The sequence below is a fragment of the Rhipicephalus microplus genome, chromosome X (genome assembly GCF_043290135.1).
Source record: "Rhipicephalus microplus isolate Deutch F79 chromosome X, USDA_Rmic, whole genome shotgun sequence".
Lineage (NCBI taxonomy): Eukaryota > Metazoa > Arthropoda > Arachnida > Ixodida > Ixodidae > Rhipicephalus > Rhipicephalus microplus.
In genome coordinates this window covers 468,659,554-468,686,470 of record NC_134710.1, presented here as the reverse complement: position 1 = coordinate 468,686,470, position 26,917 = coordinate 468,659,554, and the positions used below count along the sequence as shown (strand labels likewise).

General features: G+C 44.5%; 1 protein-coding gene across 7 annotated transcripts in view; it reads left to right on the top strand.

Moving 5' to 3' along the window:
• The window catches only part of LOC119160822 (organic cation transporter protein), a 314,044-nt gene that overhangs the window by 52,205 nt on the left and 234,922 nt on the right, over positions 1–26,917 (top strand). For all 7 annotated transcript variants that reach the window (XM_037413072.2, XM_075880783.1, XM_075880781.1 and 4 more), the window contains 3 exons: positions 3,910–4,013; positions 13,253–13,407; positions 16,250–16,418. In XM_037413072.2, coding sequence (XP_037268969.1) covers positions 3,910–4,013; positions 13,253–13,407; positions 16,250–16,418 — 428 coding nt within the window. The remainder of the gene's footprint in view (positions 1–3,909; positions 4,014–13,252; positions 13,408–16,249; positions 16,419–26,917) is intronic.

Genomic DNA, 26,917 nt, shown 5'->3' with positions numbered 1-26,917 from the left:
TTTTATTATGATAGCAAATATATGGACTTTATCGGCTGGATTTTGCCGCCCGCGTCACCGTCACTCTCAGTATATGTATACGTATCTACTTACAAGAAAATGCGAGAAAGGAAAAAACAAAAAAACACTCCGACTCGCGGAATCCAATGACGCGGGACCTCTGCGTTATGCAAGAGAGGCGTTAACCACTGAGCCACCCCGGAGCACGTCCTCCAGCGCTTAAACGGCAAGCTATTTATATCTACCACTTACCGCTGCTCACCAGCATCTCGGGGGAATGGTGTTTTCAGCATTACCAGCAGGATGGCACAATGAGCGCGCGTCGCCACATCGCGCAGCGGCACCCGCTCTAATCTTCTACGTGTACTTTGCCCGGCCTAGAGAAGGGGAGCGACGCTCACTCGCGCGCCTTTATCTTGCGGTGGCGAGGAGGGGAGAATCATAGGTCTTCGCTAGCCTCGGGTTTTACTCGGAATGATTATGCTGTAGTTACCGGGTGCACAAAGGTCACTGCAATAATTCCAGTCTCCATTTGTGAAAAGCCCGCGCTTTTCAGGCACAGCGTAGTAACAAATGAGACGCTTATTCGCATGCGTCCGCACTACGTTTCGTGCGTCCTTTGTGCGTGAGAAACGTGGGGCAGGTTACGTTCTGCTTTCCATTCTGCACGTGACCTTTCAATTTGTTGTTATCACGTTCATTGCTTCGCCTTTGCGGCAAAGCTGTGACATTTTCTTTGACTTTCTCATTCGTTCTTCCTCTGTTTCTGTTTTCTGCCTTTCCTCTCTTTTTTCTCACTATTTTTGCTATAATTTTTCTAGCTGTTTCTCTCTCTCTCTCTGTCTCTCTCTCTATGTATATATATATATATATATATATATATATATATATATATATATATATATATATATATATATATATATATATATATATATATATATACTACTTTTGTTCTCTCTTTCTCTTTTTTATCTTTTTCAGGGGCAAAGCTCCTTATGGCGTGGCTTGTGCGTCTCCCGTTGTCGTAATGCGTAACCTGTGGCACATACGCGCAAACCGGTGGCACATATCCGCATGTCCCCTTGTTACGAAAAACGTAGCACGGCGTCGTTATCACTTTCTCGGTGTTAACAAAGTGCTGAGAGCAGAAATGTGGTACATACTCTTGTATAGTCCTTGTGAATTGTCCGCTGAATGGTGGTACATGTATATGATAAATATATGATAAAGGGTAGCGACACGGCGGTACTTGAAGTGTTCACTAGATGGACAGACGGACGGACAAACAAGCATGGGAAGACAATATACAGAAGGACGCACATACAGAAGGACGCACAGACGGAAGCTTGGGTGGATTGCCGGACGCTTCGCCCCACTCATCATCATTTATTCGGCGCATATGCTGTGATTTTTTATTTATGCTGTCTTCAGTCTCTCCTCCCTTGCTTTATCCCTACTTGTATATTTCTCTTTCTATCGCTCTCTCTCTGTACCCGTGCTCTCGCTCATCCAAGTTATTGCATTCAACGTGGGAGGAATCCAAGGACGTGTCCTGTCAGTGATGCAGAAGATGAAGAAGACGGAAAGGAAGCGCGTTTCAGCAGGCTTATTGCGTTCGTTATGATGATAGTTTTTTGTCATGTACTACGGAGTATATCCAACGCCACTGTTTAAATACACCGTCACAGCGACAGCTGCAGGAGCAGTCTTTTTTAGAGCCCATTTTAAAGTCTCTTGACATCGACTAAAATTGCAGTTGCAATTTACCCACTACTCAATAAACATCGTAATATTGTGAAGTATCGAATTACCTAGTGTGCGATAGTTCGCTAGTCTGCGGGGAAGGGAGCTTCTATACCACAATCACTGCTGTGTTGAGTACCGAACTAAACCTCCCAAGTACCCCACAAAGTGTACGAGGGGACGACTGCCGCCGTGGCTATATTGGTAAAAGCATAGGGCGTTTATTCCGAAGGTCGAAAGCTTGGTCTCTCCCGGCGGAAAGTTTTGTACACTGTGCTTTCATCCCACCTGTGTCACAATCACTGCTATACATTTTAAACTGCACAATTAACATTCCTTACACTTTCCTTGGTTTCGTTATCTGCCGGTTTTCATGAACGTCGTGTCATTGCATTGAGTAAATTGAGGCCACGATTGACAGCTCATGATTACTTGATTGCAGAAGGAAAGTAGGACGGCAGGTGTGAAAACTAATATGCACAGAACTGCAGTAATGTGCAACAGTCTCGGCAGAAAGCAGGGCTTTGCAATAAGAGGCGAGATGCTGGAAGTTGTAAAGGATAATGTCCTTAGGACTGGTAGCAAAGACGGAGTCGAACCTTAAGGCTGAATCAGCTGGACGAATTAGAATTTGGGTGAAGCACATTCGGCAGACATTCTTAATTCATGAAGCGTAGTTTACCGCAATCCCTCAAGAGAAATGCAAATAACTGCTGAGTGTTCCCGGTACTTACCTATGAAGCAGACATCTGGATGCTTACGAAGAGGCTTCAACCTAAGTTGAGGATGACGTAGCAGTCAACGGAAAAAAATTGATGGGTAAAACCTTAAGAGACAGCGAGAAAGCTGAGTGGGTCACTAAAAGAAGCAAGTGTAAAGGACATCTTAGTTAAACACAAGAAGGAATGGTCCCTGGCGGGACATGCAACGCTTAGGCAAGGTAACCGCAGGTCATTAAAAGTAACCGACTGGATTCCAAGAGAAGGCAAACGCGTGAGAGGGAGGTAGGAAGATGGGTGAGCAGATGGGATTCAGAAGTTAGCGGGTATATCATGGCCGTAGTACACGCAGCACCAAGTTGATTGGCGGAACATCGGAGAGGCCCTTGCCCTGCAAAAGGAGCAGTATTCATTATGATGAAGATGACAAATTTTTAAACCATTATGGATGATCTCTTGAGACTGTGGCTGATGACGATAAATATATACGGCTTAGCCTTTTTGTAAACACCGGAAAGCTTCAAACCAGCCACGCATTGCGCAATCCACGTTTTGTGACACTTAATGTTATTTTATTATTTTACCACACTATATTGCGACTCTGTTTACTTGATTCATTGCGGACACAACGCCTGAGCCCGGTCTTTTCTCGATTGCACAATGCTTGACTGACACGACCAGGGGTCAATCCCGGTCGATAGTGGATACTCTTTTATTGTGTGCGATAGCAGTTGTATGGACAATGGTGGCATGGTGGACAATGACACCATCGAAGTCGCCTGCTGTTGGGATCTCATAGCAGCTTTCACTGTATGTCTCGGCGCACTTTATGACGATGTGACTGAGTGCCTCTTGTTGACTATTACGTAGAGCAAGCCGCAGTATTCTTAAGTGCTTCCTAATTGCCTCATTAGAGAAGACTATAATTACTTTGTAAAGCTACGCAGTTGGACAAAAAATTTGTATGACGAGAAATGAGTATATAGATCGCCAAACGTCTCATTAGACAGTTGATAACTTGCCATTTGTTAACAGTTGGTGTTTTAATGCTTCCTATGGTTGACAGCGAAGGGAATACCATGTGGCATGTCTGCTTGCGCACCTTAGTGGCAGTGTTTCTTTGTACTATTTGAAAAAGCACCGGGCGCAAAAGTGTTTTCTCGTGCAGTTCATTTCACAGCTGCCTCACCGTAGTTCAAACTTCAAGTATTGTCCCATATAGTTTCTTTCGCTTGAATATTTCATGACTACATTAGGTTGTGTCCCACCGAAAACAACACCTTTGGTTTTCTTGGTGTAGCAACATCGACCCGGGTTAGATTCCTATAGCGACGTAAGATCTCCAGTGCGTGAGAATTTTCCTATTTTTGGAATGTGCCTATACACTGAAATGTTTCTCAGCCAGAAATATCTGAGCATGTTGACATACTTATGCCGTCAATTTCAGTGGGACCTGGTCTGTGGCCGAGGTTATCACCGATCGGTCACGCAGAGTGTGGTCATGGCGGGAGGCCTCGTTGGCGTACTGTCATTCGGCGAGATGTCTGACCGGTAAGATGACCCGCAATCCAACAAAACGGCGGGCACTTTGCTTTAGCTGAGAGGCAGTTTTTGCGAATATTTTTAAGGTACCGTTTCTTAGGTAAGTTCATATTTAACAAAAAATTTTTAACCTTCACTCTAAACTTCAATCATACAACCACCGAAAATCATCATCATCATTATCATCATCATTAGCCTGGCTATGTCTACTGCAGGACATAGGTCTCTCGCATGTTTCGCCAGTGAACTCGGTCCCGTGCTTGCTGCTGCCACTTTATACCCGCAGACTTTTTAATCTCATCTGCCCACCTAACCTTCTGTCTCCGCCGAACCCGCTTGCCTTCTCTGGAAATCAAGTAGTTACCCTTGATGACCAGCGGTCATCCTACCTACGCGCTACATGTCCGGCCCAGGTCCATTTCCTCTTCTTCATTTCAACTATGATATCCTTAATCCCGGTTTGTTTCCTAATCCACTCTGTTCTCTTCTTAGCTCTTAAGGTTACACCTATTATTTTCCTTTCCATCTTTCGCTGCATCATCCTCAATTTAAGCTGAACCCTCTGTGTAAGTCTCCAGGTTTCTTCTCCGTAGGTAAGTACCGGCAAGATGCAGCTGTTGTATACCTTCCTCTTGAGGAATAGCTGCACTTTACCAGTCATGATTTGAGAGTGCTTGCCAAATGTGCTCCACCCCATTGTTATTCTTCTAGTTACTTCGATTTCGTGGTTCGGCTCCATGGTTATTACCAGTCCTAAATAGACGTAGCCTTTCACAAGTTTAAGTGCGCTATTACCTATCTCGAAGCGCTGCTCTCTTCCGAGGTTGTTGTACATTACTTTCGCTTTCTGTGGATTATTTTTAAGACCTGCCTTTCTGCTCTCCTTGTATGACTCCATAGTCATGAGTTGCGATTCGTTCCCTGAGTTACTCAGCAGTGCAATGTCATCCCCAAAGCGCAGATTATTAAGGTACTCTTCATTACCTCTTATCTCTAACTCTTCCCACTCTAGGTTTCTGAAAACCTCCTGTAAGCACGCGGTAAATAGCATTGGCGAGATTGTATCCCCCTGCCCTACACTATGGTCGCAGTTCATTTTCTGTAGATTTCATCCAGGATGTTTATATATGCTTCGTCGACGCCCTGATTCCACAGTGCCTGAATGACTGCTGATATTTCTACTGAATCAAACGCCTGCTCCTAATCTATGATGGCTATATGTATAGTGGTTGGTTGTATTCTGATCATTTTTATATTACCTGAAGTATAGGATGAATGTGGACGATTGTTGAGTAGCCTGGTCGAAATCCTGCTTGTTCCTTTGGTTGATTGAATTCTAATTTTGTCTTAATTCTGTTAGCAATTACCTTCGTAAATAGCTTATACACGACGGAGAGTAAGCTTATCGGATTCTTCAAGTCCTTGTCATCCCTTTTCTTGTGTATTAAGATGATGTTAGCCTGCTTCCAAGATTCTTGTACTCTTCCTCTCAGAAGACACTTCTTAAACAGGGTGGCTAGTTTTTCAAGCACAATCGGTCCTCCGTTTTCCTGCAGGTCTGATGTTACCTGGCCCTTATCAACAGCTTTGCCTCTTTGCATTCTCTCCAAAGCTTTTCTGACTTGTTCTATTCTTACTGGTGGGATGACATCTGGGATACTACTAGTTCTTATATGATGTCGTGGTTGTGCCGGCTACTGTACAAATTTCTGTATAACTTCTCCGCTATTCCAACTATCCTCTCCATACTGGCAGTTACTTTGCCTTCCTTGTCCGTTAGTGCATGCATCTGGTTTTTGCCTATCCCAAGTTTCCTCTTCACTGCTTTGACGCTTCTTCGCCTTTTCAAAACGTGTTCAATTTTCTTTATGTTATACCTTCTTACATCGGATACCTTACGCCTATTAAACAACTGCGTAAGCTCTGACAATCAATTTTGTCGGTTACATCTGAGGCTTGTATGCTTTGACATTTCTTAATTAGGTTCTTCGTCTCCCGGGACAGCTTACCTGTGTCTTGTCTAAGTACCTTACCTGCAACTTCCACTGCCCACTCCGTGTTGATACTCATCAGATGATCATTCATTGCGTCAACGCTAAGGCTGGTTTCCTCAATAAGAGCCGAGTACCTGTTCTGAAGCGAGACTCTGAATCCCTGTACTTTACCATTCAGTGCTAACTCATTGATTGGCTTCTTGCGTATCAGTTTCTGTCGTTCATTCTTCAAGTCTAGGCGAGTTTGAGACCGTACCATTCTATAGTCACTGCATATTATTTTGCCAAGCACTTCCACATTCTTCACAATGTCTGGGTGTGCACTCAGTATAAAGTATATTTTGTTCTTATTTTCACCATTAGGAGAGAGAGGGAACTTTTTATTGAAATGCATAGAATTTAGCCGGCATATAAAATTCGCTGACTTGCAACTCTGCGTAGGGAAGAGGATTGGGGATTGAAAGTACGAATAGGAAGAGATAGAAAGAGAGAAAAGACAAAATGTAAATATACATAATAAAGTAAAACAAATATGGAAAAAGGCCACCTCTTTGACCATTGAATGAGGACGCACGTCAATAGTTTTTTCGTGGTGTCAAGCTACCACTTGTCTAGCTGACCGATGCTGTCCAAGTATGCAAACAAAGGTTTCATAGCACACCTCTGTAAAGTGGGGCAGGCTAAAGATCCCAATGCACAGTCAAGGGAGAAAGTTCTCTTGGTTATAGAGTGCATGCAATGTTCATAAAAGGTACGCTCTTCAGCATACGCTCTACACTCAAACAATATATGTTCCACAGTTTTGATGGAGTCACAGTTGTTGCAATACAGACTCGCTGACTGGCCGAAGAGGTACCATAGGCTGTTAACATAGGTGCTGTTTAGACGTAGATGATGGTATAGCGTTTCCATATGGCGAGGAATTTTGAATGAGAGTCTTGTTCGCAGATAGGGGGCGATTGAGTGAAGGAAGCCATAATGATGTGTCGGAAGGTTCCAGCGTCTCTTATTTTCTTCTATCACAAGTTTTTGGCCATCTGCGCTGCATCTAATTTAGGGAAATAGGTTCCCTTATAATTGTGGGGTCGAAGACCTTTGCATGCGGCTTCATCTGCTTTTTCGTCTGTGGAAATGTCACAATGAGCCCGTATCCACTGAAATATGATAGGGTTCCCTGCGGTAACAGCCAGGTGATGTAGATGTGCTATGTCGAATGAAACGGGGTGATAATTCATTTTCGTTAGGAGGTTGAGCAATATTTGTAGTGCTCCCTTGGAGTCGGTGAAAATTACCCATCGGTCTGGCGTTAGGCGCAAGATGTAGAGGACAGCTTCTTTGATGCCATGAAGTTCTGCTGCTGTCGAGGATGTCTTCCGTTGCAGTCGACAGGATAGCATTTGTCTTGTAGAAGGAATATCAAGTTCATAAGCGGAAGTCTTCTGAGTGGTTGAGGTGTCGGTATAAATATGCGAGTGCTGAGCATAGTTCTCGGCTAAGAAGAGGAGCGTAGTCTGCATTAGCGCAGCCTGTGACATTCGTCCCTTTGCCCATTGATGCCAGGTACAACTTTTTTATAGTTAGAGGCGAAAGTGTCCAGGGAGGAAATGTTTCTGGCGTGAATTTTTGTGGCTGATTAACATGAGAGAGTTGACGCAGTCGCACAGCTTGGCTGAACGAAGAATTGCTGTGGGTTAGGTGAACTCGGTACAGGAAATGCTTTTTACCTTGTAATACATGTCGCAGACGATTGATTAATTGATTGATTCATTGATTTATTGATTGATTGATATGTGGGGTTCAACGTCCCAAAACCACCATATGAATATGAGAGACGCCGTAGTGGAGGATTCCAGATATTTTGACCACCTGGGGTTCTTTAACGTGCATCCGAATCTGAGCACAGGGGCCTACAACATTTCCGCCTCCATCGGTAATGCAGCCATCACAGCCGGGATTCAATCCCGCGATCTTTGGGTCAGTAATGTCGAAGATGAGTACGCATGGTTTCTTGGATAAAGATGGCATCCAGTGGGAGACATCCTGCTTCCGCTAGACTTCCCAATGCTGAAGAGCTCTTCGGGAGCCTTAGACATATTCGTAGGCAGCTGTTGCGTGCGGCTTCCGAAATTTTCTTGTTTACTGGGGATAATCGGGGAAGCACCGGTACACAATAGCGCAATGTTCCTTCAATGTATGCTTTCTGAAGCACTATCATTGAGCGACATCTACATCCCCATCGTGTTCCAGCCGTGAAATTGAAGAGTGGAGTTGCTGCTACTATTCTAGTTCGAAGTTTCTTCACCTGAGGAAACCAGGAAAGATTTCTATCGATGATGAATCCCAAAAATCTTTGGGACCGTACATAGGTCAGCAGCCGTCCGCCGAGGAGTAGTGCACACTTGCTCATTTTCTTTCTCGTGAACGCAATGACTGTGCTCTTTTACGGTGAAAGGTGCATTCCTTGGGGCGCTAGATAAGTGAAGATGTTCTTTAATTCTTTTTAAAGTCACTGTTTGGTGATGTAACGTGATCTTAAAGCGCTCCAGATACAGATGTCATCAGCGTAAATCGTGATGTGTACTCCTTGAGGAAGTGGCTTCGTTATGTGTGTCAGGGTAAGGTTGAAAAGTAGCGGGCTGAGTACGGCAGCCTGGGGTACACCCTTCTACACTGTATAGAACTGTGTGGCACCACTTGGAGTGCTCATATATATTTTCTTCTCTTTTATATAGTTCTCAATACATTTGTATAGATTCCCTCCTAGGCGAAAATTTTCCATGGTTGCGAGAATGGCACGGTGAAAGACTGAGTCGAAAGCTGCCTTGATGTGAAGGAATATGGCTGTCGGGATTCCACCTGCGGAGATGTCCTTTTCAAGAGAAGAGACAAGTGCGATGACATTGTTGATAGCCAACCTGCCTTGGCGGAACCCGTTCATTTCTTGCGGAAATTCGTTGCGGCTTTCTAGGAACCATGTCAATCGTTTGTTCATTATTTGCTCCATGAGTCTGCCAACGCAACTCAGTAGGGCGACAGGCCGGAAATAGTTGTAGCTTGTTGGCTGCTTACAAGGTTTCAAAATGGGCACTATCTTCGCCAGCTTCCACTCAACGGGGACCACTCCAGACATCCACGAGGAATTATAATATTCTAGGAGCCGTAGGTGGGACGCATGGGGTAGCTTTGCAATGGCTTCATGGGTTACTTCGTCATGGCCAGGGGATGTGCGCCTGTTTAACTCACCAATAGCGGTGTTCAGTTTCTCAATTGTAAAAGGTATGGCTAGCGCTGGCACTGCCGCCCGTGAGTTGTTAGGCTGGTTACCTGCAGATGAGGTCCAAAGCGTTGAATTTGTTAATAGTAGTGCGCAATATCCTTCTGAGAGCTCTTTGAGGAATTCTTGTTTGTTCAAAGAAAGTGCAGCCAAAGGGTGAATCTGCTGGAGTGGCGTGCGCATGCCTCTAAACACCCGCCAGATTTTCGACACAGGTTGGCTAACAACTAATATTGAGCAAAAGTCACACCATTTTTGCCAGCTACGTTTATCCAGGTAGCACCGAATATGACACTGTGTCCGTCGGCAGAATTGAAGGTCTTCTAAACTCTTTGTGCACAGAACTTTCCGTTCAGCTCGCCTGCGAATAGTACACAGTCTTTCAAGCTCCTCATCATTTGACGGAAATTTGTTGTTTTTAGTGGAAACGTGTGTGCATTCTTTAAGCAATAAGCCATCGTAGAGAGTAATTCATCATCCTTTGCAGCGGCAGTGATCCCCTTTGCTACTGTGTTTTTGTACGCATTCCAATCTGTGGATCTCATGACGGTTCTTCTTGATGCCATATTTGCATCAGCAGCTGATATCATGGTTGGGTAGTGATCACTCCCACGCGTTTCAAAGTCTTTGCACCAGTCAAAGTTGCGAGCGACTGCACTTGTTACGAAGGTCACGCCGATGCTGCTGGTAGTCGTGGTGCCTCGTAGGTAGTTGATGCTGCCGTCATTTAGAGGTTCGATTGAGTATTTTGAGAGCAGCTGTGCAAGCTAGCTCTTCGAGAACAAGTGTGTGAGCTACCCCACATATCATTGTGGGCTTTGAAGTCTCTACAAATGATGTGTGGGGAAGGTGTCCTTGAAGTCAAGTTTTCATGCCCCTGAGCGTCGAAAGGCCTGTCTGGCTCCAGGCATACGCCGATGAAAGTGTATTCCTGTTTACCTATTATTGTTAAGGCACACGCATATCCGTTGTCGCTGTGGGGCGGGATGTCTATCGTGGAGGCTTGAATGTCTTTAAGAACGCCGATGAATAATCTGATGATACCTTCAGGTCCCTTTAAGTGATGAAAATATTATTCTTTCATTTTAAAATTTGCGTCGACGCGCGATTCAGAAATGACGATGTATGGGAATCGGTATTCTCGCACCAGTCACCGGAAGTCTGAGAGCTTCGAGCGAAGGCCGTGAGCGTTCCACTGGAATATGGTGCATGTGCGGAAGATTCTGTGAATGGTCAGTTAAGGTGAAGATGTCGTTGGGGGAGCCATGATCACTACTGCGAGGGAGAACGCTCCTGCGGAGCGTAAGACGTCGACACCAATGGTTCTATAGTAATTGCTTATATCTCTGGGATATTTCTTGACGAAGGATTTGCGCGGACAAGGGCATTGAGAGCTGCGAACAGCATCGGAATCAGTATGCTTGAAAAATCTTCGTCTGTGTTTCCGTGTTGTTGTCCTTCGCAGGTCCCCCTGTCGTGTTGCGGTGGCTGAGACTGGTGACGGCTGTACTCAACCGATGAATCTTGTGAGACGCTTTGTGGTGGTTTTGAAAGATTCGATATGCCAGTCGGTTTCCCACGTTTCTTTTTCGTCACATCAGCGTACGTGTCACCAGGTGCCTTTCGTCTTTGTGATAATCTTTCCTGAGAGAAGTCTCTCATATTCGTGAATATAACTTTTGGATTAGGCAGTAGTTCATTGCGCCTTGGTGGTTTCCCTTGTGCTTGCTCCGACGAGCGTGCAAGTCTAGCAGCCTTTTTTTTTAATGCACCCTCCATACGAAGCAGGGTGGGGACCACCGCAGTTACCACAATTAGGTTGTGCTCTTGAGGTACACTCTTTGTGTGAATGAAGACCAGCACAGACTTTGCAGAGCACCCGGCCATTGCAATGTCTTGATATATGACCATGCCTCTGGCATTTATAACACTGAGTAGCAGCCCCGATGTACTCGGCCACCGTGTAGCTACAGAACCCAAGCGTAACTCATTTAGGTAGTGGTGAATCCTTGGTGAATTGCACAATAACGGATCGATGACATACCTCTTTCACCTTGCCGCCATCTTCGCGTGTGTAGGTGGTGAGTTTTTTTGCCGACACGACGCCCTGATCACGTAGACAGTCTTGTAAGTATTCATTTGAGTAACTCAGAGGGACATCTTGTATTTTCCCACAGTTCGCTGTGTAAAAATTTAGGACCCGGGCTTCCATGGGTACCCCTGCTAATTCCGTCACCGTTAGTAGACGGTTGGTGGCCGGCAGGGTCGACAGTGTGACCATCAGGCTTCCGTCTTTGTTGAGGCGATGTTTAAGAACTTTCTCCTGAGACGACGTTAGAACGGCTGATGCAACAGTGTTAGGGTTGACTTTCCCCAAGCTTCTTCCATCCGTGCTAGGCCTGAAGACAACCAGTTCCCCTTTTTTCTTGTAGGATACAACTGTGTAGGATGCCTGGTCCATATCCTCTGCATTTTCATTTGAATAATCGGAGCCGTCTTGTTCGTCCCTAGTCTCTTGTTCGCAGGGCCATAGTCTGCAGTTTCTTCTACAGAGGCTCCTGGAGTAGTAGTTGCCGCCGCTGCCATATATGCGGCATCGAGTGCATCTGGCGGCGATGTTCCATGCCGTGGTGGGTAACGCACAGACCGTCTAGAAGTCCGTTTGACGTGCTTTTCTAGGTGGGCGGGGACCTCCAGGTCGTCACGGTGTGAGTACAAAGCACGAACAAGTAATAAAAACTGTTAGACTGGGAAAAATAGCGAAAAATTATGAACTGATCTAACACAGGCAGTGCTTCAGAACATCGTCGTCTTCTCCTCCATGTCCACATACGCTTCCCTCGTTTTTGGTAGAAAGTATTCAAAATCCGTAAATAATTGCCTTCTGAGAATTCTACAAGTGGCTCCCCTCTTGCATTTCCAGTACCGATGCCATAATCTTCTACTGCCTAGTCTCCAGCCTGCTTCTTTCCTGCCTTTGCATTGAAGTCTCCTATGAGTATAGTGTACCGTGTTTTTACCTTACTCATTACCGATTCTACGTCTGCATAGAAGCTTTCAACTGACGCGTCATCATGGCTGAATGTAGGCGCGTAAGGCTGTACCACTTTCATTTTGTATATCTTATTGAGTTCATTTACGATACCTACCACGCTTTCATTAATGCTATAGTATTATTAGGTGTTACCAGCTATATTTTTGTGGATAAGGAACCCCACGCCTAGTTCTCTTCTGCCAGCCAGCCCACGATAGCAAAGAATGTGCCCATTCTGTAGCACTGCATAGGCCTCATCTGTCCTCCTAACCTCACTGAGCCCTATTACATCCCATTTAACACCCTATAGCTTTTAAAATAGTACAGCAAGACTTGCTTCACTAGATAAGGTTCTAGTATTAAAAGTTGCCAAGTTCAAGTTCCAATAGCGGCCTGTCCGGACTCAGAGATTCTTAGCACCCTCTGCTGCGTTGCAGATCTGACCGCCACCGTGGCCAGCTGCTTCGCCACAGCTGGGGACTGAGGGCCGTGAGTTAATGGACGTATGTATGTGAGAGGTAGTGTCCAAATACTGCACGTGTGCATGTGAGAGGTAGCGGCCAAATACTGCATCAGGGTGGCCAATTCTTGTCTGGTGAGGGAGTGCCTTTCCGGTGGTGGTTACCGGTGAAGCCACACGCCAGGCTTCTTAATGCAGTTCCGTCACCACGCGGATTTTTCAAAATCTGGTTGGGCACTGCGCGGTGCCGAGATTTGAACCACGGACCACTCGCACGCGAGGCGGATGCTCTCCCACTACGCCATCGCTGCTACACCCGCCGAAAATAGTCTTCATAATTTAAAAGAATAATGCAGCCAGGGGTAGGGTTATAATAGGATGTACATTGCATGTTGTCTTTTAAATTTTATTCGAAGAACTTAAGGAATCAGGACAAGGGTGCAGGCTTTCATAGGGACCATCAACTCGGCGCACCTTTTTTTTCAGCCTGGGCCGCCGGCCAACGTTCTTCTTGTGTGTGCTAATCATCACCTTGTTCGGGTCGCTGTCATCGCTCGCACCGGCCATTGGCTGGTACAACGCCGGCCGGTTCATCGTCTCGACGGGCGTCGCTGGGTGTCAGGCCACTACCGTTTCCCTTCGTATGTACTTCCATTTATTGCTGCTAACTTCAAGCACATTGGCTGTTTGTCTCTTATTATACTTAAGTAACACTCGATAAGAATCTTCTCGGCGAGTTAAGTCGAACGAAAGGGTCGATTCAGTCGGAAAGATGTGTGGCAGCGTCGGAATGTGGAATGATTCCTTGTGTTTTGGGCGAGTCTTGAACTAGAACTCTATCTCAGACCTATACCTATCATTCTTATTATAGGTGCAATAGAGACATGGTTACATGGTGACACACACGGCTACGCAATAACTCCTCTTGGTTATAATGTAATAAGAGTCATTCAGTAATACCTTCTGAAAGGCTAGTTGGTTCATTGCTGATAAAGTATATTAAACTATCCTAGGAGACCAAGACCCAAGAGAACATTCAGAACACCAAGATTGCAGGTGCTGTTCAGAATGTCTTCTTTCTCGTGTCTTCATCTTCTCGCACAGTTGAAAAAAGTACAATGCGTGGACAGGAAACACTGTATAGAGGAGGTGTTTCCAGGTGTCACACAATTCGAATGACGTAACGAGTGGGTCATCGAATGCTTCAAACCATTACAAAAGCTTCCAGCATAATTATTCATCGTCGTCAGTCAAAGCATAAAAAATCAGCACAGGACTGCTTGGAAATGTGTAGCAGGTACCTCGCTGTCGTTAGCAGGAAGGATGGCATAGTCACTGCCTACTAAAACACAAAATATATGACGATTTATGGTGTAGTGGGCACCCTGAAAGTGTGCTCGGAGCAGCTACCAAAAAGGCTCTGAAAGGCAGCTCTTCAAGCGTTCGCTGTGACGAAAACCGCTAGGCCTGCGCGGAACGTGCAAACCAAGCGTTTTTTTAATTCTTGTACCAATAGGCGATTTTCCTCTTTACTTTTTTTTCAGATGAGTGAACGCCAGTTTCAAAAAGACATTTCACTTTTAACCTTACCTCTGCTCTCACAACTTGTCATGTCACTTTTACTTTCAATGTTTCGGTGGTGTGTATAAACAAATATTTACATTAGTATGGCCATTACCAAAGCAATCTGGATCCGACTGGCTCAACTGCTACGCTGAACCGAGGGCCCTGCCCAAAGGCAGCGCCACTGGGGCAGCCAAATTCTTCGTTGACGACACAGTCCTGTCTTACGGCACCCCAGTAGGGCCTCATTACCGTCAGAGGTACGGCCTTCACAGTGTAACTAACTCAGGTGATCTTGAGGTGCAGCCACACTAAGGCCACACACGCCATCACCAGACCACTGCCTAAAAACCACAGACCAATGGTCTCACCGACCGTCTAAACAAGACCATTGCCAACAACATGCTGGTCATGTACTTCAGCGTTCGACAGAATACGATAAATATTGGTTGAACTCTGCTTCCGAAAGTCATACTGCTACCCCCAAGCCATCCGTATAAAGCTAAAAGCTGTGACATTCTTTTATCGTTCCGCTGGAGTTCTCAAGGGAGGGCAGGCGAGAAGGGCTGCGATTTCCCGTTGTCGGAGTCGAGTTACGCGGTGTGGCGCTCTGACAGTCTCAAAAAAGCAAGCGCGCGAACGTCTATACCAAGTTTACCTGTATACTTTGTAGATTTTTTCGTCTTTTCGATCGCGCCAGTCACGCGACCCGTCCTATCCTTTGGGGCATATACCAGTGCGTGTGGCGTGGTGCCACTTTGGTGTCGTTATCAGAGTTACTCTTACCCGATGCTTCCTTATGAAGCCTGAAAAAACACATCAGCAGCATGGATGCACATCAGCAGCATGAATGATATTGTGGATGTACATTTAACTTATATGCGATAAGATATACTTCTATGCGAATAGGTTTCTAGCTACTGTAACACCTCATACCGAACAGAATATATGGTGGCGTACCACACTATAGTACAACATACCCACACCTACCTTTTCCCTGCTATATTTAATAAAACAGTTGACACTACATCCATACAAGTGCCTTCATCCCTCTACTTCTTTCACATCTTTCAATTACATACGCCTCTATATTGCTTTTTCCAGTCTGCTTACTGCGATATTTACAGTCTGCTTAATTTCTATAGGATGCTGCCAAAATAAGCTCTCCGCTTTACTATTACAACTACGCGTCACTCATACTGCTGTTTAGATATTTAGGGGATATAATTATGAGCAGATATCCTAAAGATGTTAGTTTTTGTCAAGAGCATCGTAACAATTCATTTTAGGCTATTTTTCATAGCCGTTGACTTTTATAATATTTGAACTTAACAGGTAAATAGACAAAAGTTCGTGCTTAATTGTTACACACATTAGAAGTGATGTTTGTATAGGCCTTCTGCTCCTATCTGATGCGGTACTTGATATAGAACGGGTTTTCTATTTTACTTGTATATATATTTTTTGTTGTTCACTCCTTCGTACATTTTACTGTTACATATCACTAACCAATCAGAGCTATAAGTGATAATAGTAGAGGTGCACGAGTTAGCCACACTTTTACTATATTACACGGAAAAAAAACAAAATGCTTGAAAAGTGGTCTCAAACCGTAAATCCCGCGTGTGCCGCATTGGAAGATGGCGCTCCATGCTTGCTTATGCCGGTATATGCTATGTCTACTTTCTTTTCCACTGCAGTCCAGCCTTTTAACCAACAGCTCTTTTTTCTTGTTTGCCCCTTACCATCTCTTATAATCCATTCTCACAACCAGCTCTATTTTCGGTCGTGCGAAGTAAAGCTGCAGTAGACGAACATGCTTACTTCAGCAGAAGAGAAACACTTCTTTGAAGTTTTCTCGTAAACTAGACGGCATTGCAAAGAAATATTCATTTTGTATTTTTTGCGTACCCTTTGTAGTGATGGAGATAATGCCACCACAGTACCGGATGATGATGAACGTGGGTTTCGGCATTGGCTACACCATTCCCCTGCTGCTGTTGCCATTGCTGGCGTACAACATCCGCCACTGGGGCTACTTGCAGCTGGCCACTGGCCTTTCCGCGCTCCTGATGGTGCCATTTTGGTTGTGAGTACATTTTTGTACAAATCTACTTACTGTATACACATATATATGTGTGGCCATCAAGCTAGCACAGCAAAACACTCGCCCTAGAAGCTTGTCCATTTTGGCTTGCGCGTGACAGGGTATCTCCTGCCCGCTAACATTCACAGATCTTGTTAAGTCACAGAGGAAGAAAACTTGCAGTTCCACGCCATATAGCAGACAAGTGCTCGCACAAAAGCTCAATGATACCAGGCATGCACTTACCGAAAAGTTGTTTACAAATGTTGTCATCGTTGCCCAGACAAGATTCATACTGCAAATATTCCAACTACGAATCGTCTGCATTTCTTGAGGAATATAGTCTCTGTTTCTTCTAAAAAACAGATTTGACCTCCCTGCCCCACTCATCCGCTTTAGTCGAGTTCAAGATGAGATGAGCTTCACAATGACTGCAAAAATGTTTGGTAGATTTTACATACCATCAGATTTGGGTGCACGTTAAAAAATCCCAGGTGGTCAAAATTTCCGGAGCCCTCCACTACGGCGTCTCTCATAATCAAATGGTGGTTTTGGGACGTTAAACCCCACAAATCAATCAATTTTACATACCATGTGAATCGATCTTACGCGACGCTTACGAGATCCTTCGCGTAAACGCGGGAAAAGGGTGCCTCGGTGTGTGCGCCCCCGCTAAAGAGTGGTGTCAACTTTTGCAAGGGCAGGCACCGCGTCCTCGGCCTTGGCAGCAGCGTCGCCGCCGTCTTAACTCCTGCGCCCGGTCACTTGTGCGTGTTGTTAGGCCACTGCTCGTTTCCTTCCAGTTAAAGCACTCTCTACCATCACTGTGGACGAGTGTTGCGTACCGCAGAGAACCAATTGTTACCGAAACGCTGGACGCAGTATCATTTTCCAAGAGACCCGAAATGAAGCCTTCTTTCGGCAGTAGAAATCAAACGGGGCTTCACCGCGGTAGTCTAGTGGCTAAGGTACTCGGCTGCTGACATCCAGGTCGCGGGATTGGATCCCGGCTGCGGCGGCTGCATTTCCGATGAAGGCGGAAATTTCGCAGACCCGTGTGCTCAGATTTGGGTGCACGTTAAAGAACCCCAGGTGGTCGAAATTTCTGGAGCCCTCCACTACGGCGTCTCTCATAATCATATGGTGGTTTTGGGACGTCAAACCCCACATATCATTATTATCAAAAATCAAACGTGGCCAGTGGCATCCGATAATCACGGCAACTATTTGCAGCGCAAGTTCCGAGCCAACATTCCGAATGGACGCGCAAGCAAAGCTTGTGGCGGCATCAAAGCTGTGTAAGATACGGACACACACTGATATCTGCTGCGCTGTGCTTCAACTATGTTCTTCACGTGGGCACGAATCTTACATTTTACTTCGTAAACATTCCTGGTCGCTCTTGGTTGGTCATGTATTTGCCTTTAATTTTTGCTTTGGCTATTTTTCGGGATGTGAATTGTGTCTTGAAAGATATCATGTGTCTTTCTTTGCAGATGGTATCTTTTTTTCTAATAATGATAATTTGAGAAATTTTAGGTTCCAAAACCATGACGGGACTGCCATAGACGTCGTATTTTATAAAGAGCTGCGAGAATTTTAAACATCAGTTATTGAACTTGTGCCTTAGTGTATATACTCGGGTTTCTGGCATTTTAACAAATAGAGTAACATAGTAAACGATGCTACTCTATGTTTTGCCTCCATTGACATGGAGCCGCTGCAGCCGAATTTAGATCACGTGACAATCGGGTCAGCAGTCAAGCATCAGAACCAATAAATAGTCATTAATGGTTCATTTTTTGTATTCCTTTCTGTGGTTTAGGCACGACTTCTGTGCTGGTCTGAAGCCCATGTGTGTATGTGTACAGTTAAAACATTTTTTGCCTGACTCGAAATCAAATTTATTCATTCATTAATTCTTCCCTCTTTCCGTATTTTAAGATTACCCTTTCGTCGTGAGTTAATAATTAGGCAATTATTGTTGTTCAATCATTCACACACATTCAGTATTCAATTTTTAGCAAACATTGGTAATAAGTGAATAATTCATTAACTATTATTGTAAGTCGCACTCTCATACAGTAGTGCGAACACAAGTGGCACTCGCAAAGCGTATATGCAATGAATACGCTTGAAAACAAAAAGTTGGGGCACCACCGTGCGCAGTGTACACGCAGTGTCAGTCAAAACAATTCAAGAAGCGAAGTGAAGCTGTACAATCACGGATCCTGCCTTTCAATCGTCCTCGGCCATGTTGGATACCACATTGAAACTTTGAAAATAGGTTTATACCAAATATCCCCGTTTTGTGCCTTACCACAAAGAGTAACTCGTACGAAAACAGTTTATACAACAACAACAAACGTCCGTCTCGGTGGTATTGTGGTTACGGCTGTTGACGCCAGACTCACGTGTTTCATTCCAGCCGCGGTGGAGGCATTTCGATAGAAGTGAAATGCCCGAGGCCCGTGTACTGTGTGATGTCAGTCTGGGTTGAAAAACACCAAGCGGTGAAAGTTTCCGTGGTCCTGCGCTAAGACGTGCCTCTGGTTGAGTGACATAAAACCCGAGATATTAACAATAGTCTTTTTCAATCTCAGTTATCTTCATAAATGTTAGAAGCTTTGCTGCCAAACATGAACAGGTAGCTCACCGCGTAACTACATCTGAAAGTGAGATTAAACCGAAACGTGGCTTACTCATGAAATTGATGGCAAGTAAGTTATGAATGAACTCTCGAACTACAATGTTCTTTATAGAGATAGGCGGGGGGCCCGATGCGTTGGTGTTCTAATCGCTGAAAAAAAAAAGAGTTGAAGTGTTCCGCTATCCGCGTGACTACAAACCTTGAAATTTTGTGGCTGATCTGCTGAGCTAACCCACAGCTAATACTAATCGGTGTTTGCTACGGTGTCCCCAACAGTAATGCTGACTTCTCAGGAGAGCTGAACCATATCTTGGCCTTTCTAACGAAAAAATTTACAAACGCATGCATCTTGCTCTTTGGAGTCTTCAACTACCCACAAGTCGACTGGAATAATTATTCTAGCTCGGGTAGCAGTAATACTGGAGTTAAAGAATTCTTCGACATTTCCATAAATTGTAACCTTACACAGATAATAAGGGAGCCCACACGCCTGGCTTAAGATACAGCAAATATTCCTGACTTGATACTAACCACCCATCTCGACAGCATGTCCTCAATTAGCTATCTACGCGAAATAAGCGATCATAAAATAATTCATGCAGTTTTTTTTCTTTTCCACATGTAAAACATTATACTGATCACAAAACAATCCGCTTATATGGTAAAGGAGACAACGTTGCAATAAATAGCGAATTAGAAGCATTCTATGACTCATTTGTATCGGGCTTTGAAAATCGCTCGCTGAAACAAAACTGGTCGCTTTTCCAAAACAAGCTGTCTAATCTTGATACGCAATATATACCATCAGCCATACCCCGGCCAAATCGCAACCAACCATGGTTCACCAACACGTTAAGAAAACACGAAAACAAAAAGAAACGGTTGTTTTGCTCAGCTAAACTTCGGTCAAATCCCAACTCCTGGGATAAGTATTACGTAACTGAACGCACCTACTTCCTACTTGATCACTATTCAACAACACAAATATTCATTTTTTTCATTCAGATCTACGTCGCATGCTTAATAGCAACCTCAGAAAATTCTGGCACGTCATCAACCCCAATTCATCCTCGTATCCCAATTTCTAAAGACTGTGAAGTTTTATCCGGCATAGATTGTGCCAATCTGTTTAAATCCGGTTTTGCATCTGTTTTCTTAATCGAACCACCCATGTTTCTCCCTGCATATTCTGTTCCTCTATTGCCTTCAATGCCTGGTGTAAATTTTTCACCAGTCGGAATATCTGCACTGATTGACAAACACAAATTTTCCTCATCAGCCGTGGTTAATGAAGTCACAATGAAGTTATTAAAAACACTAAGTGCATATCTTCCATGTACCTAACCCTGCTGTTCTCACAATCGTTGTCATCAGGCGCCTTTCCAGACGAGTGGAAAAATAGCAAGGTCAATCCAGTCTACAAATCAGGTAACCGTGAATCACCCTTGAACTATTGCACTATTGCCCCATATCCATCACTAGTATACCTTGCAAAGTCATGGGACACGTCATATTTTCACAGGTTATGAATTTCTGGACAGTAATAACTTTTTCCTTCCGTCACAGCATGGCTTCCGTAAGAATTTATTATGTGAAACTCAACTAGCCTCATTTCTGCACGATCCCCACTCAAACCTTGATTATAACATTGTAACAGAACTCATTTTCTTTGACTTTGCGAAAGCATTTTATAAAGTACCTCATCAAAGAATAATATGAAAATTTCCTCACTTAAACTTGCACCATACGTCATAAATTGGAAAAAAAGAACTTCTATGTAACCGATCACAATCTGTCACTATTACCAAAACTGCTTCTCAATTTCTACCAGTCACGTGAGGCGTCCCCCAGAGATTTTTAGGTGTCCTCTTATTATTAATATACATAAACAATCTACCATGCCATGTATCATCTAACATTCGATTGTTTGCAGATGATTGTGTCCTTTATCAATCTATCATTACCAACAGCGACCACATCTCATTTCAGAATGACATAAATAACATCATAGGCTGGTTTGGTCAGTAAATGATGATGTTAAATACAAATAAATGTAAGTCCGTGTCGATTTCTTGCACACATAATCGTAATCACATTACTTTCACGATTGACGACACGCCCATCGACTATGTCAACTCATACAAATACCTAGGCATTACAGTGGGCCTTTCCAGAAATCGACGCGCGCCCTCCTACGGCGGCTGCAAAGCATTATGGGAAACCGGAGCACCAGCGGAGTGTCGTCTGCTCGTGGAAGCGTTGGCTCACCCCGTTTCCCACAGCGCGCAGGCTTAAGAACGCATCGTTAAGGAATGTCGCACGTCATAACCCTGCTTTAATTTTCCCTCATAGAAAGGCACCACCCCGAGCAATACGCAGTCAGGAAACACTAGTATCTTTGACTTATTAATGGCTCAGGAAATTGCTCACGTAACCACGAAAAGGCCCATTGAATTGGAAAGTTTTCTCGGGTTTCGCGGCGAGTCCCCTGTGCTTCGTGTATCGTATTTCTCCGTAGCGGAAGCTTTTGTCATTTGTTTTATTGGCAGTATGACCATACAGCTTCATTATTAGTACTTTATGTCGGGGACTGTCACTCGTGATATGCTTCCGCGCGATACGCAGTGCAAGACCACGCACTTCGCGAATGATAATGTAAAAATTCCACCCTGATAAATGAGTTCGAGCCCCACTATGCTGTGCATATTTGAATAGTAATTGCCGCTTTCAAATGCTGCGTGTGAGAAAGTTTGCACTTGGGACGCTGAGAGTAGTAAAAACCAGCTAACAGCACGTCTATAGAGCGGATACTTTGCATTCAGTATTCGCTTTCAAACAGCACAAAACCTGCTGTCTCTGTGTAGTTCCTGTATCCACGACTGTGAGTTGGAAATAAACTGAAGAATTTCGGACCTGACTGCGCAAAACGTCATGACTAGTTAGCAACTAGTAGAAATATATACAACGGAATGAGTGTCAGTGTGCATAATTGACGCAATATTCGAATTTGCTGTTTAAGCTCACGTGACCTCTTGTTTCATTTCAATTCATGATTATGCTAATTTAGTAATTTGTCGTTTGTAGAGATCTGCCTCTCTAAACTGCCCAAAACATACAACCGTTCCTGTCACCTTTGCCAAAAAAGCCAAAGACAAAACATCTGAAGAACTCGCCTCAGGCGTATTGGGAAGAAAAAATTGCGCAGCGTGAACGTTCTTACGGTACTAATAAGCACTCACTATCTGAGCACAGATGGTTTAAGCCAGAAAACGTTGCTGTGGAAGGCTGTTAATGGTCAGAATGACTTTAAAAGCGATGGTGAAAGCTTCATTCAGTGTGGGAAATGTATAGACGGCAGCAACAGCGCTTACATAAGCTGACAATGTGAAGGAAACTGACGGTGAAGGTAGCTTTTGTATGGATCATGAAACTACAGTCAGCGCTCTTTTTTGCCTCGACACAGTGAAACAAAAAATACAGATGCGTGCAGCAAACTTAAGTGAGGCCTCTAGATTTATGGTGAATAAAAACGAGACGCCATTGAAGATAACCCTGCAGCACAGCAAAGTAAACACTACGTAACAACGCAAAAAAAAAAAAAAAACTAGCAGGGTTTCTAATGCATTCCCCCAAGGCGACCTGAAGGCGACAACCGCCTGTTTATTTTTGTTCAGTCAATATACTGGTCCTCCCCCCCCCCTCCCCACGAATGTTTTCTGCACCTAAAGTGGCTTTCTACTCATTTATGAATGGAAGCATTCCAAACTTTCAACACCTCACCTGGTTCTGGTCGGCCTCCGTGATTGGTGGGCCGATCAGACGATAACAAAGCAGTGCGAAGTGATTATGTCGTCTCATGACGTGTTCATGGGACCGTCATGGTGTCCTTACGCATTCTGGTGATCCGTGATGTCAAAATGACGTCGTGTGGTGACGCCATCATGCGATGATTTTTTCATCACTCCTGCTGATGCCGACGCCGCGGGACGCCAAAGTCACCAACGGCCAATTTTCGTTTTTAGGCTTAAAACCTGATATGCCTCATCAAACGTGAAACTCGACCGTTTGCGTCCACGTCGGCGACGTCGAGTGATAAAACAAAACCACCGCGTGATGACAAGATATATGACATCAGACATCGCCAAAAATTGTGACGCCATCAAAACATCACGTGACTTCACGTCGTCACATGACATCCAAGCTTGGTCCAATGTGCTCTCATCATGGAGGTAAAGTTTCGCACTTCCTCCGTTTTTGGTGGCAGTGCAAACCTCGTTAAGTAATGCAAGTTATCAAAGGTGATGTGAATGGTGGTGGGCTGGCGCGTCGGTCGGGGGGTGCAAAAGAAGCACTGGCCCCCTTGAAGCCACACCGGCACCTGCCCATGCCCAAGCTACACCAGTGGTCACCTCCAGCCGCGACATAACACGGGTTCGCACCCACGGCAAAACCCTGCTGGCAGTCATACATTGGCGGGGTAGGATCAGTACATCGACTGAGAAGAAAAAGAAGATGATTTCCATGAAATCATCTTAGGTGGATGAATAAATGACTCTGTGAGTTTTTAACGAGGTATCTTAGCCTCTCGCCTTAATACATTCGCGTAGTTTTTGACAGGATGAGCTGCAAGTGTAAAATACCAGCCCCGTAATCACAGTAAGGACACAGGTAACAAAGGTTTAACTTAGGTGCAGCACCATAAACATCGAAGTGGTGAAGTAGCACCAAGCAATGAACGAATAATATAAGTGTTGAGGTTTAACGTCCCAAACCCCCCATAGGATTATGAGAGACACCGTAGTGCACAGAGCTCCAGAAATTTAAGCACATGAGCCTAAGGCATTTTCGCCGCAATCAAAAATGCGGCCGCCGCGGCCGGGATTCGACCCCGCGACTTTCGCACTAGCAGCCGGGTGCCTTAGCCACTAGACCACCGTGGCGGGTAAGCAATGAATGAAACGTCCTGTGACATTCACATATTATCACATCCCAGAACCGAGCAAGTGTGTCCGCCGCTTTGCTTATTCGGCATGTTCAGTGATGGTTACGGTTGTTTGCGACAAACAACACAGTCTAGTATGCCTGAATAAAAGTCAGAGCGATCAGAATAAGCGTTTCTTTTCAATAGCAGCTCCTTACACCAGCCAAAACCACTCACGGCGCACGATGAACGCAGGCGAAAGCGGGAAAGCGTCGTCTGTTCTGACCGACGGCGCTCCGCTCTCCCATAATGCCCCAGCGCCGATCCACCAGGGGAAAACGCGGCGCAGCGATTTCCGGAAAGCTCCATTACACATGATCTCAACTGGTGCTCTTATGCGACTAACATCAGTTCATCTGCAAACAACACTTTATGATTTCTACAACGTAACATTCGCAATGCTCATCAACCCTCAAAACTGCTCGCAAATAAAACATTGGTCAGGCCTAAGCTCGAATATGCATCGCCATATGGAATCTTCATCAGAACCACCTTAACGACGCCATAGAGCCCATTGACATGTGAGGTTTAACGTCCCAAATCCGCCATATGATTATGATGGACGCCGTAGTGCAAGGCTCCGGAAATTTCGATCACCTATGGTTCTTTGACATGCACCCAAATCTGAGCACACGGGCCTACAACATTTCCGCCACCATCGCAAATGCAGCCGCCGCAGCCGGGAAGCGAACCGCCATAGAGCCCGTGCAGAGTCGCGCAGTAAGGTATATTTATTCGTCATTCTCATACAACATCATAGTTTTCTGTTTAAAAGCAGATTCTGCATTGAAATCGATGGCTTATCGCCGTCGTATCGCAACCTTATCAATATATCAGAAGTTCTACAACAGTTCACTTCGTCGCGCGCTTTACATTTCTCCTCCTTCGTGCATTTCCCTGTGCACTGGCCATTCATATAACGTTACTCGCCCAAGTGGGCGCACTGTCGCTTGCTCGTCATCATTTTTTTATCGCACTGGCAAAGGCTGGAACGACCTTCCTCACCACAACGCTTCTATCGCCACGTCTACTGCCCTAACGGACGCAATAACAAGATTTTTTTTTTGTGAACAGTCTCTGTAATTTTTTTCCTGTTTACATTGTATACCCCACCCCTTATGTAACACTCCTGCGGGGCCTTTAAGGTAAAATAAAAAAATAGAATGAAAAAAAGCATAATGTTACCGTCATGAAGGCAGATAAACAACGCCGTGAATCTGTCGCACATTATGCAAAACAGTATTGAAAGCGTCCAATAAAACGGGCACGCGATTAGCCATGAAAAAAAAACATAGAAATACTGCAAATATAGAAGAAAGTGCAGGCAGAAAAAAAACGCGCACAGATCATGCGCGTCTTCAAAATGTTATGGCACACTGCACAACAACGTATTAATCGTCCTGATAAGCACTCAAGTTGAAACTCGAATGCGAATACAAATGCGGCCACAGATAACACGCACAAAATGTCAAGCAAGACTAAAGAAGAAGCTGCCGTTTCATCTAAGCAGGATGTTTGCACTACACTGCTCTTCGAGCTTTTATTATGCGTGCAATATGTAAGATGAAACTTCAAATAAAAGAGTAAAGTTTTTGTCAACTTAGCAAAACAAGCCACCGTAATTGCACTCAGGGAGCTTCACAACACTAAAATACGCTAGCTTCTGCTGACATGTATACAAATATATTCAACAATTTTTTGCATGTTTAGAATCCATATCTTAGGGAAATTAAGTAAAGCTTTAGATTTCACTCTGTCGTTTATGGCGTAAGGGGATTCGTTTTCAAGATAAGCCAATGTTTAAATAGCACCTTACACAGGCACACGCCGTCAACTTCCATGAATGGCATGCTCCCTAATAAACATGCATTCAGGCTCTAGAAGATGTCCAAGTTTCAAAAAGAAAAGCTCGCGAGCATGCACTTATTTCCGGGTGTTCCCGTGCACCACAAGCGGCGCATTTCGCATACTGGCGAGCTGCGCTGGGAGGTGCAATGGCGGTCTTCATAGGAGACGATGCAGCTACATTGTAGGCAGTGGTTCGTTTCATTTACACCGAGAATGGGGACCTTCACGATGCATGGCGAACAACTCGTTATCATTCTTTACGTTTTGTACACCTTCTATCAGCAGCTTCGGCTACAAGAACTAATTGGCAGAATCTCTCGAAAGTATTTATCAAGCAAGCATCTATAAAAATTGCTTACGTATAAACAACACTATCTTTATGACGCAGTGCATCTCAAGTGTGCGAAATTTTCAATCCAATTTTAGAGCCTTTTTATTCTTTTTAGAATTCTTTTTATTAACACATTACCACCTCTTTTACACCACACAGTTGTGCCGATATTCACAGTCCAAAATTAGTTTGGATCACATCCAACTTCCTGTAACGTGTGTAATAACGCTGAGGCTATAAAGCTTCACTGTGCAGATCAGGTTTTTTTTTTATAGTTTCCATATCTATAGTGGGCAATTTAGGCGTTCTCTTCAAGAAAGTAAACAAATTTTCATCTCACAAGGCCTTTTATTTAGCCGATATTCTGTACTTTGACGTGTAATCACTCAGTGGTTATGAGAGCATGTGCTAGCCGCAGGCACAAAAAAAGCTGCATAAAAAAAGCACCCCGGGGGAGCTGCCCCGCAGAGCTGTCAGTGGATGGATGAATGAATGGATGGATATGGCTGTACCCTTTAGATCGGGCGGTGGCTAGCGCAACCAAGCCGTAATACTTAATGAACCAAAAACTAGATTTATTATTTTTTCCTTAAATAGTGAGATTGAGGTTTCGTACTTCGCAACGAAGGGTTCAATTTTCACTCGTGCCTTCACTTTAGCCACCAATCAGATGACCTCCTTCTAGTTAATTC